The sequence below is a fragment of the Danio aesculapii genome, chromosome 12, assembly GCF_903798145.1.
Source record: "Danio aesculapii chromosome 12, fDanAes4.1, whole genome shotgun sequence".
In the NCBI taxonomy this organism is placed as follows: Eukaryota; Metazoa; Chordata; class Actinopteri; order Cypriniformes; family Danionidae; genus Danio; species Danio aesculapii.
Genome location: NC_079446.1, coordinates 23,627,151 through 23,643,681, shown reverse-complemented (window position 1 = coordinate 23,643,681; position 16,531 = coordinate 23,627,151). Strand labels below are relative to the sequence as shown.

At 32.8% G+C, this 16,531-nt stretch overlaps 2 protein-coding genes across 2 annotated transcripts in view; both read left to right on the top strand.

The window, feature by feature from the left end:
• Positions 1-1,867: 1,867 nt before the first annotated feature.
• LOC130238382 (syntaxin-4-like) lies at positions 1,868-9,559 on the top strand. Its single transcript, XM_056469378.1, has 7 exons — positions 1,868-1,941; positions 2,048-2,156; positions 3,741-3,814; positions 6,064-6,201; positions 6,310-6,420; positions 8,483-8,559; positions 8,703-9,559. Coding segments are annotated over exons 1-7 (525 nt in total). The 5' UTR covers positions 1,868-1,926; the 3' UTR covers positions 8,704-9,559.
• Positions 9,560-11,343: 1,784 nt separating this feature from the next.
• Positions 11,344-16,531, top strand: part of calcoco2 (calcium binding and coiled-coil domain 2) — a 13,132-nt gene continuing 7,944 nt past the window's right edge. Inside the window, exons 1-7 of the mRNA XM_056469253.1 lie at positions 11,344-11,545; positions 11,677-11,770; positions 14,196-14,353; positions 14,448-14,573; positions 15,165-15,245; positions 15,332-15,447; positions 15,541-15,610. Of these exons, the coding sequence (XP_056325228.1) occupies positions 11,360-11,545; positions 11,677-11,770; positions 14,196-14,353; positions 14,448-14,573; positions 15,165-15,245; positions 15,332-15,447; positions 15,541-15,610 (831 nt within the window). The 5' untranslated portion in view covers positions 11,344-11,359. The remainder of the gene's footprint in view (positions 11,546-11,676; positions 11,771-14,195; positions 14,354-14,447; positions 14,574-15,164; positions 15,246-15,331; positions 15,448-15,540; positions 15,611-16,531) is intronic.

Sequence of the window (16,531 nt, the reverse complement as noted above, 5' to 3'; positions counted from 1 at the left end):
GCCCATGTGTTCAAATTAATGAAGAGTATTTTAAGATATGTTTGTGTTTTCTATATGCATATCTTAGCTTGCTGTATGTTTGAGCTCTCTCCGCCACCATAGATTAGGAACATGCACATGCATACAGTAATAAAGGAATGCAGGCTGCCAAACGTTACACACCAATTACATTTGGGTTACTGATTCCATAATATTTGTGCTTGGAAAGTTTCCTTTGAAACTTGTCATGAAAATATATTTTCTTTTTTTCTATGTAGGTTCATGAGATTCGAGAGGGTCTTGAAACTCTTAAGAGAAAGGTTTCCGAATTGGAGAACAAGCAGAAAACAGTGTTAGGAGTGCACTTCCAGAGGACAGTGAGTAATTTAGCTTTTACTTGGGTTTTTGATTAATCACTTGCATAATTTTGTGTACTGTGTGTATGTGTTGTTTATATGAATACAACCATGTGTGTGTTTAGCTTTATTTATATATATATATATATATATATATATATATATATATATATATATATATATATATATATATATATATATAGGAGCAATATCACACGAGTAGCAGTGCAATATGGCTCTGTATCAGCACTGGTGGGAGGCGTGCGGTGCGACCCACCAGTGCTGATATACAGCCATATCACACTTCTACGAGTGTGATATTGCGTTTATACAACAGTTTGACGGCACAATCTTTTATATAAAAAGAAAATCAAACACGGCGAGTCTAAAACCCTTTGTATTAGAAACTACTTTCTTCCGCCATTCATTTACATCTGCAGCTGACATCAGAACAGCAGAAGCCATTACTAATTCACTAACGTCACTTTAGAGCTAGTATTTGAACGATTATCTATAGCGTAATGTGAAGCGGCGCTTCAGGTGTGTGACCCCCTTAAGGTGATGACAAAACTGCTGACTCACATTTTAAGATTATAAGGCTGAACGTGACATGAAATGCCATCCGTCTACAAGCATATCTCCCTACAGTATATTACAGTCTACAGTATTCTCTGTTGCCATCGGTATTGTGACAGGTGCCATGTGTCTCAGCGTTTACCCGGAGACTTTAAGGAATATAAAAGGAGACAGAAACTTTCGCTCTTCATATTGACCTTTATGCGTTTGCTGTTGACTACATACATGCCAGTCAACAACAATGAGTTGGCAAAAAGAAAAGAAAAAGACACTCAAACATCCGTCGCAAAATAAAATGTTACGTTACATTATTGAAATAAAAAAGTGATACATCTGTAGCGCGACCATCACACACTTCTCAGAGCTCGCCAGAACTGAACTGAAAAAATCAATAGGGGGCTAATAATTCTTCATATATAAAAAAATAAATAAGATATATATATATATATATATATATATATATATTATATATATATATATATATATATATATATATATATATATATATATATATATATATATATATATATATATATATTTATAAATGTATATATGTTTAATAGTGATAAATATGTATGTTTAAAGTTATTCTTGTATGGTGTGTGCATTTATATATACACAATATGTGTACATGACATGTTATACTTTTAAAACCTTTTATTTTTGTCTAAGATTAGTCATGATTAATTAAAAAAAAACAATACTTTTATTTATAATTACGAAGAGAGTAAGTCAAAGAAAAGTACGTGATTGAGTATAATATTTCTCGTTGAACACAGGTATGAAAAAGGAGCTGCAGTCACTCAGAGAAGACATCAAAGGCATGGCCAGCCAGATCCAAAAGAAATTAAAAGTGAGACTGACAAATAAACTTCTACAAATAAAGCTTTTTTTGATAATCAGACTTTTTTCTGCTCAACCTAACAAATGTGAAAAATTCAACTGCATTTACATCACAGGTCTTGAACCCAAGAAATTGGAAGTTGAAGAAAAATATATCCCAGTGAATGTAAGAATGAGGAGAACTCAGGTTGGTTGGTTTTATATCTTCTATTTTAATATATATAAACTTAAACAGAGTTGTTTTGAATGAGAATAATCTGATCCTGAATGTCTTCTCAACATTTTTTTGAAAGCATGGTGTTTTGTCCCGTGAATTCCTGGAACTGATGGGTCGCTGTAATACAATTCAAGCCCAATACAGAGACCGCAATGTGGAGAGGATTAAAAGACAACTCAAAATCAGTATGTGCTTATTCTGCTGTGCTTTATTTCATTGATCTTATTAGCATTCTCACAAAGTCATCTTTTTAATGCACTGTAAGGGCCGGGACACACCAAGCCAACAGTCTGCTGTTGGGCTTCATCTGTCCGTCAGTCAGGCTAGTTGGTTTGGTGTGTTCTACGTGTCGCCTCTCGCCGGGTTAACATCGGCGTCAGACCCTCAGCTGAAGAGAGCGCTCTGACTGGTTATTCAGGAACGAATCAGAGCACGAGTGTGACGTAGATAAGTGTTGTAGCAGGTAAACAACTCGAGCCAAGAAGGATTACAAAGAGTCTGGATGGAATTTCACTACATTTCTTAAATATTTCCAATGATAATTCAATGATATGAATTATTAGATTATCAGACTCTTGCGCAGGTGCAAATCTCGGCTATCGTTTCAGTCAGCTTTCGTCTGTTTGTGTGTTCACATACATCTTTTTGGGCCAGCAAGATCCAATGCAAAGTGACGACACAGTTGGGTTTCATTGCTGCTAAGCGGAGTCAGCTTGAAGTGTGATATTACACAGGCTCTGTAGTATGTATACATTGGTTTTGAAAACATTGTTGTTGTTTTTTCTATACAGTAAAGGGCAAAAGGGCTGATGTTGCATTGGCTTGAAATAAATTAAATTATTACTATTACAATAAGCTTTCTCAGCTATTGCTCTTGATGATGTAGAGAGAGAGATATGTATTTCTTGCACAGGACTAATATTCTAATATGATGTTTATAATATTAAATATAGTAAATATTAAATCTAAAATAATATTTTCGATAATTTTAAATTCCATGACTGACAAACGATCAATTTAGTTGCTTTATTAATTTTAAAATTGTTTCATGAGAGATTTATTTAAACGTGTTAAATAGTTACAACATCTATCAGGTTAAATCACAGGTAACATTCAAAATACTAGCAAGTAAATAGATGCTGAACATCTCTCTGATGTTCTATTAATTTATCTGTTTTATTTTTCTTTCTATCTGTCTTTTTTTCTTTCTATCTTTTTTCCTGCATCTGTTAATTTTGTACATGTTTTCTATAGTTCTTTCTGTCTGTCGTTCTTTGTATTTTATTATTCTGCATGTCATTCTATAGTTATCATATCATTCTAGCTATCATTTCCCATTCTGTTTGTTTTTTGTCATCTTTCTTGCTTTTGTTCTATGGTTTTTTCTAGTGTTCTGTTTATTTTTTGTTCTAATCTTGTTCTAGTGTTGTCATTCTATTTTTTTTTTTCTGTTCTGTTATTCATTGTTCTGGGTTTAATTTTATTTTCATTTTTCTATTTGTATTATTTTTCTATTATCCGGTGATTCTCATTCTATTGTATGTCTGTTTTTTCATTCCTTGTCTTTTTTCTGTCTGTCACTTAAGCATGTCTTCTCTGAATCATTAAACATTCCATTCAACAAACATTCATGAAAAATAAAACAAAAGTTTCACTGTTTTCCAAACAAACTAAGCAGGACAACTGTTTGTAAAATCTATAAGAATTTCATGCTGTATAATATGTAGTAGTTTTTATCACGCATTATTCACTCATGGTTTTCTCTGCAGCTGGTAACAGTGTGTCAGATGACGAGCTTGAAACAATGCTTGAAAGTGGACAAACAGATGTTTTCACACAAAATGTGAGTGATTTTTATTTATTTATTTATTTTTTATTTTTTTCTGTGTGTGTGTTTTCTTTAGTCTTTGGACAATTCCTAATTATTAATTTCTTAGTTTCTACTTTAAAGGTGTCCTATTGTGCCTTTGACACTTTTTTAATATTCTTTACTGTGTAAGGTTTCTGTTTGAGCATGAAAGAAAATCTAAAATGAATTATTCTCTACCACCATAAACACTTTTTTTTTAAAATTTGTAGTCTCTTTAGAACTTTGTAGTCATGACCTATCTTCTAGCAGTAGTAAACTTAAGACTACATTGACAAACGCAGAGCTTTCCCTATCTAATCTTTTTATGAATTTATTTTTATTTACACTCTGGGCCCCGGTTTAAAAAAAATAAAATAAAGTTCACTCTTACAAAACTTTGGATGAAACTCAGTACAATGTAAAAAAAAATAATAATAAAAATTTATATATATATATATATATATATATATATATATATATATATATGCATGTATATGCATGTATATATATATATATATATGTAATTGCACTGTTCAACTACAGGGTTACATTTATTGTTTGAAAATGAAGAAAAAAGTTGTTTAATTGCACAGATTCTTCAAGGACCCTGAAGATTACAGTTACATTTCTATGACAAAACACTTAATTACAGACTTGTAATCACAATAATTCAGTAACGTTTTGTTTTTTGACTGTTGTTTACTCTAACTCCGACTCGTTAGTAGTGCAGTGTTGATTGCTAGTTATCAAACCTGAGAGTGGATTGTCGAACAAATTTCCTATCTATAGATAAGATATGATTATCTAAGATAGAATAAATCGAGTTAAGATTTACTTCTGTAATACAATCTCAATAGTCCTAAACTAACATATCAAACTTTATGTAATATGTCCCCAAGCAGGATTAAACTGACTTTCAAATGTGTGCATGTGTTTTTTCTCACCATAGTGTTTAACGCACAAGATCTAAAAGCACTGCCTACTTCTTGAAATGGGGGCGGGGAGATGCATCTAATTTGCATTTAAAGAAAAAAAGCAGCATATTTTAACTTTCATCCTAAAAAGATGTACAGCAGGGGTGCTCAATCCTGTTGCTGGAGATCTACCATCCTGCAGAGTTTACACCACTAACCCAACTAAGTAGAATCAAAAGGAGCACTTGGTAATTAACGGTGTGTTTGATCAAGGTTGCAGCTGAAGTCTGCGGAAAGGTAGATCTCCAGGAACAGGGTTGGGCACCCCTGATGTACAGCATTGTAATAAATGATATTGGAGATATTTTGAGCTGAAGCTTCAGAGATTTTTTGAACGCCTGAGAGCATCATGTAAAAAAGCATAATGGGACTCCTTGAATAAAACGGTTCACAACTAAGTAGAGCTGCATAATTCAGGCTGACCTGAGTAACAGTTTTTTCGATTTGCTTTTTAAAATTGAGATTGCAATCCTCCAGTGTATGATTCTAACACAATGACATGTAATGCAATAGTTTATGACATCATAATAATAGTTAAAGAATAAGCTCACATGGGTTTTTGAATCTACAATTCTTTAAGTGATCAGTTGTGCAGCTCTACAATAGTGTGATATTTTTACTGCAGTCTTCTGATTTCTTAAAGTCACTTTTAAAGTCTTCTCTTTTGCTTTCTTTGGAAACGGATATTTCATTTTGGTAAGGTCCTCTTAAGAACAAATGTGTTGATGTTATTTGATGATGTTAAAACATGTTTTTGATGATGTTGATTAAGCTGTTTGTCCTTTTAGTAAGTGATCAAATCATATATGATAAATAATGAGATTTCAGTGGCATTTTCTGTGCCCTGGCCCATGTGGCCTGAAGTAGTGGGAAAATGCCATATAACAAGCCAAGAAAAGTGTACAGTTGGAACTAAAGATCCTGGACATCTTCATAACTATCTTCAGATATTTTTATTTATCTTTAGAATTGTATTTCAGATAAAACAAGTCTGCTTTGTCAACATCATTAAAAGCATTCCTAGAGTAAATGCACCTCATTCTCAGTACCTCCTCTCTAGATTTCCACTTCCCTTTTCAAATTTTGGTTACAGTGATTTTTGACCATCAGCACATATTTTCTTTTCTTTTCTAAAATCCTTCAACGCCCTTTGCCTGAAATGAAAGCATCAGCACCATGAAACATTTCACCATTGTGTCCTGTGTTCACCTCACAATTAATGTTTAGTGTCTTTATTCCTGCTATAAAAATGTAATCTTTTTTTCTCAGATTTTGAATGATGCAAAAGCGACCAGACAAGCTCTGAATGAGATCGAGTCACGACACGATGAGATCATCAAACTGGAGAGAAGCATCAAAGAGCTACATGACATGTTTCAGTACCTTGCAATGGAGGTGGAAGCACAGGTGAGATGGTCTGCTATATTTAGCAGATCATTTATGTCCAGTAAATTCAAAAACAAAGGACCTATTAAATCCAACTATTTCCAATTTGTTTCTTTCAAATTTTTTCAGGGTGAGATGGTGGACCGAATTGAGTCGAACATTAAAATGTCCCATGACTATGTGGAAAAGGCGGTTGCAGACACAGACGCTGCTGTAAAAACATCAAAAAAAGTGCGGAAGGTGAGTCAGTGAAACAAACGGCATTTCCTGTCCAACGTGTAATTGCAACTTTATCATCTTTTTTTTCTTGTGTTTTTTGTTGTTGTTGCAGGTCTAATATGTATATATTTATATATACACAACATATTGTATATTTATATACAACAATGCTGACTTTTTGAAATTCTGAATTCTCAGTTGCAGGATATGATCTAATTTTCTTTTATCCCAAATGAGCAAAAATGAGTTTTTCTCATTTCTAAGCTTATCGTCAAGACAAATTGAGCTTTATTGACATTCTGTTACATGTCACGACATGCAGTAAAGCTACATGTGGTGTCTCACAGGTGTTACGCATCTTCTAGGAGAGGTGCACAACATCAGTCTAAGCCGAGACAAAGAAAATATGAAATCACAAATTTATTGGGAGTTCAGGAGCTGACAAGTCTAGAATACTAAAACCAATTTTATTTATTTAAAACATCTACTTTAACTATTTAAACGAAAGAAAATACAGTTCATTACCCTAACTACCTAACAGATCAAAAGGTTTTCTCAAATAAACTGGCATCAGACTCCTTACTAGAGTAATATTATTTACAGTGTTTACAAACTATTTACAAGGACTAGCAATCACATTTAAGGGACATTACAAGAATTAGTTTCGAGGGGTCAAATAAGCCAGTAGAAAGAAAGTAACGAACATGAAGCAAACAAGACAAAGCAAACAATAGCCACAAATCTCTCAAAGCACATACTTAAACACCAAATCAGACAATTAATTGCATAATCGCATTAATCATCAGCCTATTGTTCATAAGTATGATGATGTATACATTGCAGTGGGGCTGCACAATATATCATTTTGGAATTGATATCGGAATGTGCGCATCTTCAATCGCAAAGATATGCAATGTTGAGTCTAAATTATAATTGAGCAGGAACTACAAAACTGTATATATTCACTGTATTTATATGGAATTTATATGATTTATGCAAAAAAAAAAAACCTTACTTAGAATTTTTGTCTTGTTTCTAGTCCAAATATCTACATTGTAAAGTGGAAACAAGATTAGTTCACTTACCCGACTGGCAGATAATTTAGCTTGTTTTAAGGATAAAATATCCTAATTTTGACAAATTTTTTCAGGATGGTAAAAAAAAAATATATATATTTTTACCTGCTCTTAGAATTTTTTGGTATTTAGTTTAGAAGCAAAACAAAGTATGAAATCATTGTTTGCATTTAGGTTATTCAATGTCTGTACCTGAATATACTGTCAGACTCCCCAGAAAACTGACAAATAGTGCTATTCAAACTATCTTGTGAAACTGTATTCATTTCTCTATATCAGATCTAATATCAGATTTTTCCAATATGGTGCAACCCTACGTTGCAAACAGTTTTCATAGGGTGGGAGGAGGGGAGGTGAGATGTTCCTTGTTGCAGTAGTTATGGGTTGTGAATGAGGTTTCAGAGAGGATTGGAGGTGAGGTTTCTCACAACATGGGGGAAAAACCCTTTAGCAGACATGATGCATGATGGCTGGAGCTGAAAAAGAGGATCGATGATCTTTGCGGCTGTTCACTATTAGAGCAGTACAGACTTAAAGTTGGACTGTATAAAATGAACCCCAAACTCCACAATTCTGTTGACAAGTTTAACCAGTTTTATTCTAAAACGGTTTAAGTTTGATGATTTTCTCACACACTTTAAATTCACGTTGAGATTTTGTTGTAATATTAATTAATTACTGTTACTTTAAGTTGTGACAGAATGATTGTTATATTATTTTGTCATATAATTTTATGTTATAGAAAATAGTCTGGAAAAAAGCATAAATATTTAAGATATTTTAAATGACTTTATTTCATCAATAGAAATAATACAAAAAGATTATTAGATGAAAGTGTGGTCCTTGGTGGTTCATTTAAAAAGTCAAAATGCCTACTGAGCTATTAAGAGTCAGAAAATATGGATTCATGCAGAACTAATTAATACTCGTGCCTCATGATGATACATTGTGGTCTTCTAAAATAAAACGAAGAGTCTTTACAACATTCTGTCTTGTCTTGTTCACAGAAAAAGATCTATATTGCGATATGCCTTGCTGTTTTACTTCTGATAATAGCCATTTGCCTGGCTGTCAGTTTCTCTTGGTGAGTCTAATCAAATGAATTGAATATTTATATATTAATATACTATAACTTTATGCTAGTAATTGAGGTGAACTGTGATATAGTTGTATTGTTTTTTTTATATAATTACTCTATTTTAACAATGTTTTTTTTTTCTTTAATAGATTTTTCTACCCACCAAGCACTGGGTTTTGTCCTCTAAAATGTTCTCCTGAAGTCCCTTTGCCTTAAAACATGCCCATGTGTTCACATGACCTTTATTGGTGACCCAACTTTTATGGTAGCTACATTTTCTGGAGTTTTTAAGTGTTAATCTGTTGTTTTAGGCTGCTTTGTCCTACAAAGGACATGATTTCCATGAAAATGTTAGCTGCACTGCTTGGACATTTTAAAAAGATGCATGGTTAAAACAGTTTGTATTACATCATTACTGTATAGACTGGATTTAAAACATGGTGGACTTTATTTGGCAGATGTCAACACTAAAACATGATCTCATATGGGTAGTTTAAGTAAAAAAGAAAATGCTAATGAGATTCCTAATATATAAAACCTTCATTTGGAGACAAGCTCAAGAACTCTGAGTGATGGCCTATTCGTATTTGCCCTAATATGTTTATAAGATGTCTTTTGTGTTATGTTTTTGTGATTTATGCCATTTCACACTTGAAATCCACTAAAAATAGCAAAAATAGGTCATCTGTGTATATATAATAAACTAATTTTATACTCTGCTTTGAATTTCAGTAACAACCTTTCAGAATACTGCTTCTCATCATGACATTGCATTCATTTGTATATTTTACCTCGTTTTGTGCTCTGTCCCAGTTAAGACGTGCATTTTTAAGAAATGCTTATGTACAGTTATTTGTTCAGTGCCTCAACCTTGGTGCCTTTTCTTGACCAACAGTTAAAGTCACCAAGAGTGCAGTTTATCTGCTTTCACTGAGGACTAACTGCCACATTTTAGTCATTCTGGTGTAAAATTGTCATTTTTTTAAAATAAAGTACATATTATATATTTGATTGTTTTGTAGTATCTTTCCCTCCTTCATTTATTAGCAAGTGTTATGTGTGTATGCTTTGTAAAGCAAGTCAATCTGTATGATGCAGTTGGTTCGTTTGATGCAATTATTAAAATAGATGCAATTTGATTTATAAAAAAAAAAATTTGTAGACATTTGTAAATAATTGCGCCAAACAAACCACTTATCTGCACTTATCCTGTTCCAGCACATCCCAAGGGTGATCTATCAGTCCCTGCAGAATTTTCAACCTTGGCAGATTTTGTGATGGCTTTTTTTTTTAAAACGTTTGCCATTATTTCTTTCAGTTCTTTGTGTATTTTCCTGAGAAAATACACAATTCTTGTAAATTCTTTTTTTTTTGGATCTCAAGAAGCCTTGAACTCTCAACCTTAAGACTGGTAACTGAAGGCCATTTGAGTGTATAGTGAAGTCACTGTGTGTGTGTGTGTGTGTATATATATATATATATATATATATATATATATATATATATATATATATATATATATATATATATATATATATATATATATATATATATAGTTCTCCCAAAAATGAAAATTGTCATGGTTTACTCATTTTCTTTTGAACACAGGAAGATATATTCAAAGAGTGTTGGGGAAAAACAGTCATTGCCTTCTATAGGGGGCATTTGTGGCCTAATGGTTAGAGTTGGACTTGTAATTGAAAGGTTGCAAGTTTGATTCCCAGGCCCAGCAGGAATTGATGATGGGGGAGTGAATGAACCGCAGTCTCGTCATTTTTGATACCCACCTGAGGTGCCCCTGAACAAGACTCCGATCCCTAAATTGCTCCCAGGCGCTGGGTGTATGCTCACTATGTGTGCTCTCACTTCTCATTCATGTGTGTGCACTGGGATTGGTCTAAAGCAGAGGACCAAATCTAGAGAATGGGTACTTGACAATACTCTTTTTATAGTATTTATAGTTCCAATGGATGTCATTATTTTTCTTTTTTTCTTTCTTTTTTTTTTAAATTGCAAAAACCGGATTCTTTATGATCATTTGAAGAACTGTAAGCAAAAAGAAATAATTCGTAAGATTTTTTTATTGCTAAAAATGTTTATATTCACTCTTATTCATAGCGATATAACAGTTATTCATATAAATTCCTTTACATTCGGATTTTAACAACACAATATCAATGTTTTAACCTAAGAATTAAGAAATAATATTTCTGAGAGCTATTCTCAGTCTATAATTCACACCCTGTATGACATAATAAACGGGAATCCCCATCAGTCTCTCTCGTGTGCTCAGAACTACATCTCCCAGTTGGTTCTGTTTACTCTACAGTTTCATTTATAGAAACAGTCGTGTTTCTGACAGCCTGTCGAACAGCACTGCGGCCGAAGGAGGTTCAGGTAACTATTTAGTTCTGGCAGTTGTTTATTGTAAACGTTTATAAATCGCCTAATAACACGAATAACGTTAGTAGGCTAAACGTGTCAAATAGTGCGTTTGCCCACAGTGTAAAGTTCAATTTTTGAAGATTACAAGCTGGATCTAGAATGTTTTGTCTTTAAATTAGAACCTAACTTTCTTTGATTAATTTAGGCTAACGTTACGCGCCGAGGTAACAAAATCAAACCTAACCAAACTTGTCAGTCGATGCTATTTGTCTTTTATTTTTGTGTTAGTTACGTAAAGCGTAAAAAACGTAGTCACGTAAAAATTGAAAGTGAAAGAATAACTTGAACAAAGACAAACAAACCGGACATTATATCTTTTGACTAAAACTTTTGACCCATTAAAAGGTGACGGTTCCCCACCATGAACCCCGTCATGAGCGACAGAACGGAGGAAGAGTCGATCGTTATAATGGAGACATCGTCATTCGCTCAGGTAGTTTTTAACGACGTTCCTCCGTCATACCCGCCGAACACTGCCGTGACCTGCCGGTTCACACTCACTGGAGACCTGCAGCCCAACCCCAGGGACTGGATCGGTATCTACAAAGTGAGTAATCAACAACAGACACTCATTTTAATCGATTACTGATAATACATCATATTTTGTGATGCTTTATTTGTTGTGCATTGCCATATTGCTTTTCAATGATGTTTAATTTAGTCTTTAAAATCATCCAGGTTGGTTGGAATTCAGCACAACAATATTATAACTATGTTTGGGTGGAAGCCCCTCACCTGGACCAAGCTGAACCTGAACAAGTGATTTTCAAAGGTAGGAAATACCTCTCTCCCTCTCAATCTCCTTTTCAGTGTTTCGCTCTATGACACAAACTGTGGTCGACTGCATAAATGTCAGAGGTCTGAAAAACCTTCTTATAAATTTTTCACATTTTTTTTATCTGCTGAACATAGAAGATATTTTGAATATATTTTATTTTTGTAAGATATTTTTGAAGAAAGCTGAAAGTCTGTAACTATTGAGTTCCATAGTAAAAAGAAATGCTACGTAGGCGAAGTCAGTGGTTACAAGTTTCCAACATTGTTCAAAATATCTTCCTTTGTGTTTAACTGAAGAAGGAAAATCATGAAGGTTTGAAACAAATAAAGGGTGAGTAAATAATGGCAGAATTTTGGGGTGAACTATAATTCTCTTTAACTTTTATTTAATTGTCCAAAGTAGAAAGAAAAGATTTAAAACGTTTCCTCTGGCCAAAATAAATTGTATTCTGTTAAACTATTTTTTATCCTGGCAATACACTCCAAAAGAATGGGACAGAGGCATGTTTAAAACAGTGTGTCCCATGAAACCTCAATTTAATTAGTGTTTAATTCTTTTGGAATTGAGGATTGAGCAAAAGTTTAGCCCAATCTATCATGATTGTCTGTTTCTACTTTTAATGAAAGGGCCATATACATTTTATACATAGGTTTTGCAGTCCAGATCTATCTCCTATCTATAATATCTTGATTTCACTTTATTCTAAATGCCCCAACTCTTTTAGAAATGGGATTGTAAATAATATCTCCAGTCACTCTAGAAGTCAACATTTGCTTTAGGTAAAAGTTCCTGGTGCATCAGTGCTGTGAATGTGACGTCATGCTGCTATTTTAGTAAAGGTAGAACACCACATCTATGTTACTCAGAGCTCTTATATCAGGGGACCTTGTGATGTGTCAAGTGTCTCAAGAATTTGGTTTGCTGCCATGCACTTTCTTGGCAAGTAATAATGTGTAAAGCAACAGTGCGCAGATTACTTGATCATGGCAGAGTAGTTTTTCCATATCAAAATATCTTAATATTTATTTAATATTTCTCCAGCTCTGGAGTGATTTGATAGACTTTTAACTGTATGTTTAGACTCTTATTAATAGGATAAATAATAAAAGGGTATATTTAATTCAGAATTTTATCTAGAATAAATAATGCATCATTGTATTATTCAGATCAGATGGATAAAAATTTTGTTGGAAAAATGTAATTGTATCATATCTGCATTTTATTTGCAAATAAAATTTGTTGTGATGTAATAAATGAGATGCATATTTGTTAGTCATATGTTAACGAAACAATATGTTAAAGAAAATAAGAGTGAATAAAACAGTACTACTACAATAATGTATAATAGGTTGGAATAAATAATAGTTCTAATAAAATATTTAATAAAATGGATTATATACAGTATTTGTCAATACATTCAATGTGTTTCATACTTATAAATGTGTTACTTAGTATTGTCAAGTCAAGTTGAGCTTTATTGTCATTCCGTTACATGTGTGGACATACAGAGGAGCGAAATGTCGTGTCTTGCAGGACAATGGTGCTTCATAAATACAAAACACAACACTGGACTATAAAAACTTATGCATAACTAAAATTGTGTTTCACAGCTTGCCATATTTTAACCAAGTTGAAATCTTTGACTAAATTCATATTATTGATTTCACACTAAACAGATTTATGTTGAATTGAAATAAATACAATAAATACATTTTAAGAAATTAATTATATGATAAAATAGCAATAGTTAACAATAAAATCTACAAATTCAGAGAGAAAAAAAACTCTAATTTCATGAATTTTAAATTTAATTGATGATTATAACTACAATATTTAAAATGTATATTAATTTTAAGATTGGCTGAAGAAGCTTTAAAAGCGTTATTAGACTATTAGCCATTTAAAAGTTTTACTTCAATGATAAGTGAGTGTTGATGGAAGCAGAAGTAATGAAATGATAAAAAGGTGGAAGGATCAATGAAACATTTACAACCTATACAGAAAGTATCAAACAAAACAAATCTCAAATATTATAAAAATACACTAACAATGATTGATTATAAAGAAAAAAGTTTGAAACTTCTGATATAATATGTTAATGAAGGGGCCTTCACAGTGTTGGGGGACTGTGACTCAGATGTAATGTAATGTGTATTTATATAGCGCATTTATACACCCACAGCGCTTCACAATCAAGAGGGGGGTGGGGGGATTGGGGGTGTTGTGTTTCTCCACACCACCACTAGTGTGGAGCATCCACTTGGATGATGCGCCAGTGCGCTTACTATACCAGCTATTGGTGGAGTGGAGTGACAGTGAGAGAGCCAATTCGATGGATGGGGATGATTGGGTAAAATAAGATAGAGGTAAGGTAAGATAGATAAGGTTGGCCTTTAATGAACAATTTTTGCATCCTCAGAGAGCTATCTGCCCAAGGAAGATGGGGAGTTTTACCAGTTCTGCTATGTAGACAGCAGTGGGCATGTCAAAGGAGCCAGCACTCCATTCTGCTTTCAAAACCCAGAAGCAAGCCTGGACTGCAGTCTGGAGAAGGACCTGCTGGTCATAACAACACAGGTACGACATAGTTAATCTAAAATGTTATAGATTACCAATAGTAACCTTACAAAAAAAATCAAACAGATGCTTTATTGACTGTCCTTGTGAGTAGGAGCAGGCAGAGATAATGGAGAAAGAGAAAGAAGACTTTCTGAAGGAGATCGAGTCCTTGAAAGAAACAAATACAATCCTGAGAAATGAGTTGGATGAAAGACTGCATGAGTTGAGCCGACTCAGGGTTAGTATATATATATATATATATATGTATATGTATATGTATATGTGTATATATGTATTTATGTGTGTGTGTGAATTGTATGTATTATTTTTTTATTATTATTAATTCTTGTTATTTGTGGATAATAAAGGTGTGAAATGATTTTTTTGTAATGACCTGCATGTCAGGTTTGTTATGCAGTGTCATTGTTAAAAGTATTTGTGCCTTGTATCCATTTTTTTGTCAGAATGTTCTAATAATTGCAGTAATTGTAGTAATCAAGTTGTGTTAATTCAGTATTTTTCATATATTATAGTATGCATTAGTATTTTAGATTTTTTTTTTACATTTTACGCTTTCATTAAAAAAAAATACGTTTTATAATTAAGTTGAATTTGATTTTATATTTTTAATATTTGTTTTCTTTTTTGTGTAATATTTCTCATTTTTATTTTTGTTTAATTTTAGTTCTTTTAATATTTTTGTTTTAATAGATTAAGGTAATACTGGTTTTACTGCATTGTTCTTGGACTGGCGTCATTGCGAAACACCACTATATATGTTTAGTAGTGCATAAAGTGATTATACCTGTGTCTTTACACTAAACTGCAGAGTGCCATGGAGGATTTGAGATCAAAGGATAAACCGGAAACACCACTGCCAGATGAACAGAGTTATAATACCATCGAAGAGGTAAAGAAAGATTCCAAAGATTTGTGAATAATTTAAACTGTCTAATTGAAATATGTATGATTTCTATCTAACTAATTCATCCACAGTCACTGACTCCTCTTCAAGAAAAGTATGAGAAAGCTGTTCAAAAGATCTTTGTGCTGAAGAAAGAGAGAACTGAGTTACAGCAACAGCTTGAAATCCAGGACACTGAAAACCTTCAGTAAAATCAACCTTTTTAGCGGAATTTCTTGTGCCAATAGATGTTTTATTTGCAAACATTTGGTATAAATGATCATCTGTCATTTGTCTCCAGACTGAGTACCTTGTTGAAAGAAATGGAACAAAATTACAGCAAAGTACAGGACCAGGCCAAGCTGTTACAGGTTTGCAGATGCACAGTATTTTCATTTTTACAGGCGCAAAAACAAGCAGAACAAAAAATGTAATTTTGAACTGTCAAATATAAATATATTTATAAATTTGAAAGAAATAACATTAAAATAGTAATAATGAACACTCACCTGCTTATCTTAAAATGTCCATATTCAAGGCCACAGCATTGAAACTACAAAGTTATGTACAGTATATGATGTTTGCAACTCTTCACATTCTTTTAAAACTTTTTCATGATTTCTCCCCATGTTCGTGTGGGTTTTCTCCGGGTGCTCCGCTTTTCCCCACAGTCCAAAGACATGCAATTTAGGTGAATTGGGTAAGCTAAATTGTCCGTAGTGTATGTCTGCAAATAAGTGTGTATGGCTGTTTCCCGTTGATGGATTGCAGCTGGAAGGGCATCCACTGTGTAAAACATATGCTGGATAAGTTGGCGGTTCATTCTGCTGTGGCGACCCCTGATTTATAAAGGGACTAAGCGGAAAAGAAAATGAATGAGCATATCATGATCATCTAAACAAAATCAACAAGAAGAGAAAAAAAGCCTTTGGATTCTGTATAGAACTACATTATTTTGACTAACTCATCAGACTTGAAAAATCCCACAGACTTTTATTGAGGATGTCAGAAATTCTTATTTCATATAAATCCACCCATTTTAGGACCTTCATAGGTTTATCTATTAGTAGCAAAATCTATCAACGCTAACATTTTAAAACACATTACATCCAAATGTAGGATAATAATAAACATTAGCTAGCAATATATATATATATATATATATATATATATATATATATATATATATATATATATATATATATATATATATATATATATATATATGGCTAGCAACATTTTAAATCATTATTAAACATGCTTGTATCAGTTGATTACATCCAACTGATTAA

Bases quoted from the DNA above. Each gene is read 5' to 3' on its own strand.
- LOC130238382 (XM_056469378.1), top strand. The intron at 2,157-3,740 runs GTATGTGCTTAT...TTTTCTCTGCAG, and splicing joins TAAAAGACAACTCAAAATCA to CTGGTAACAGTGTGTCAGAT. The intron at 6,202-6,309 runs GTGAGATGGTCT...AAATTTTTTCAG, and splicing joins CAATGGAGGTGGAAGCACAG to GGTGAGATGGTGGACCGAAT.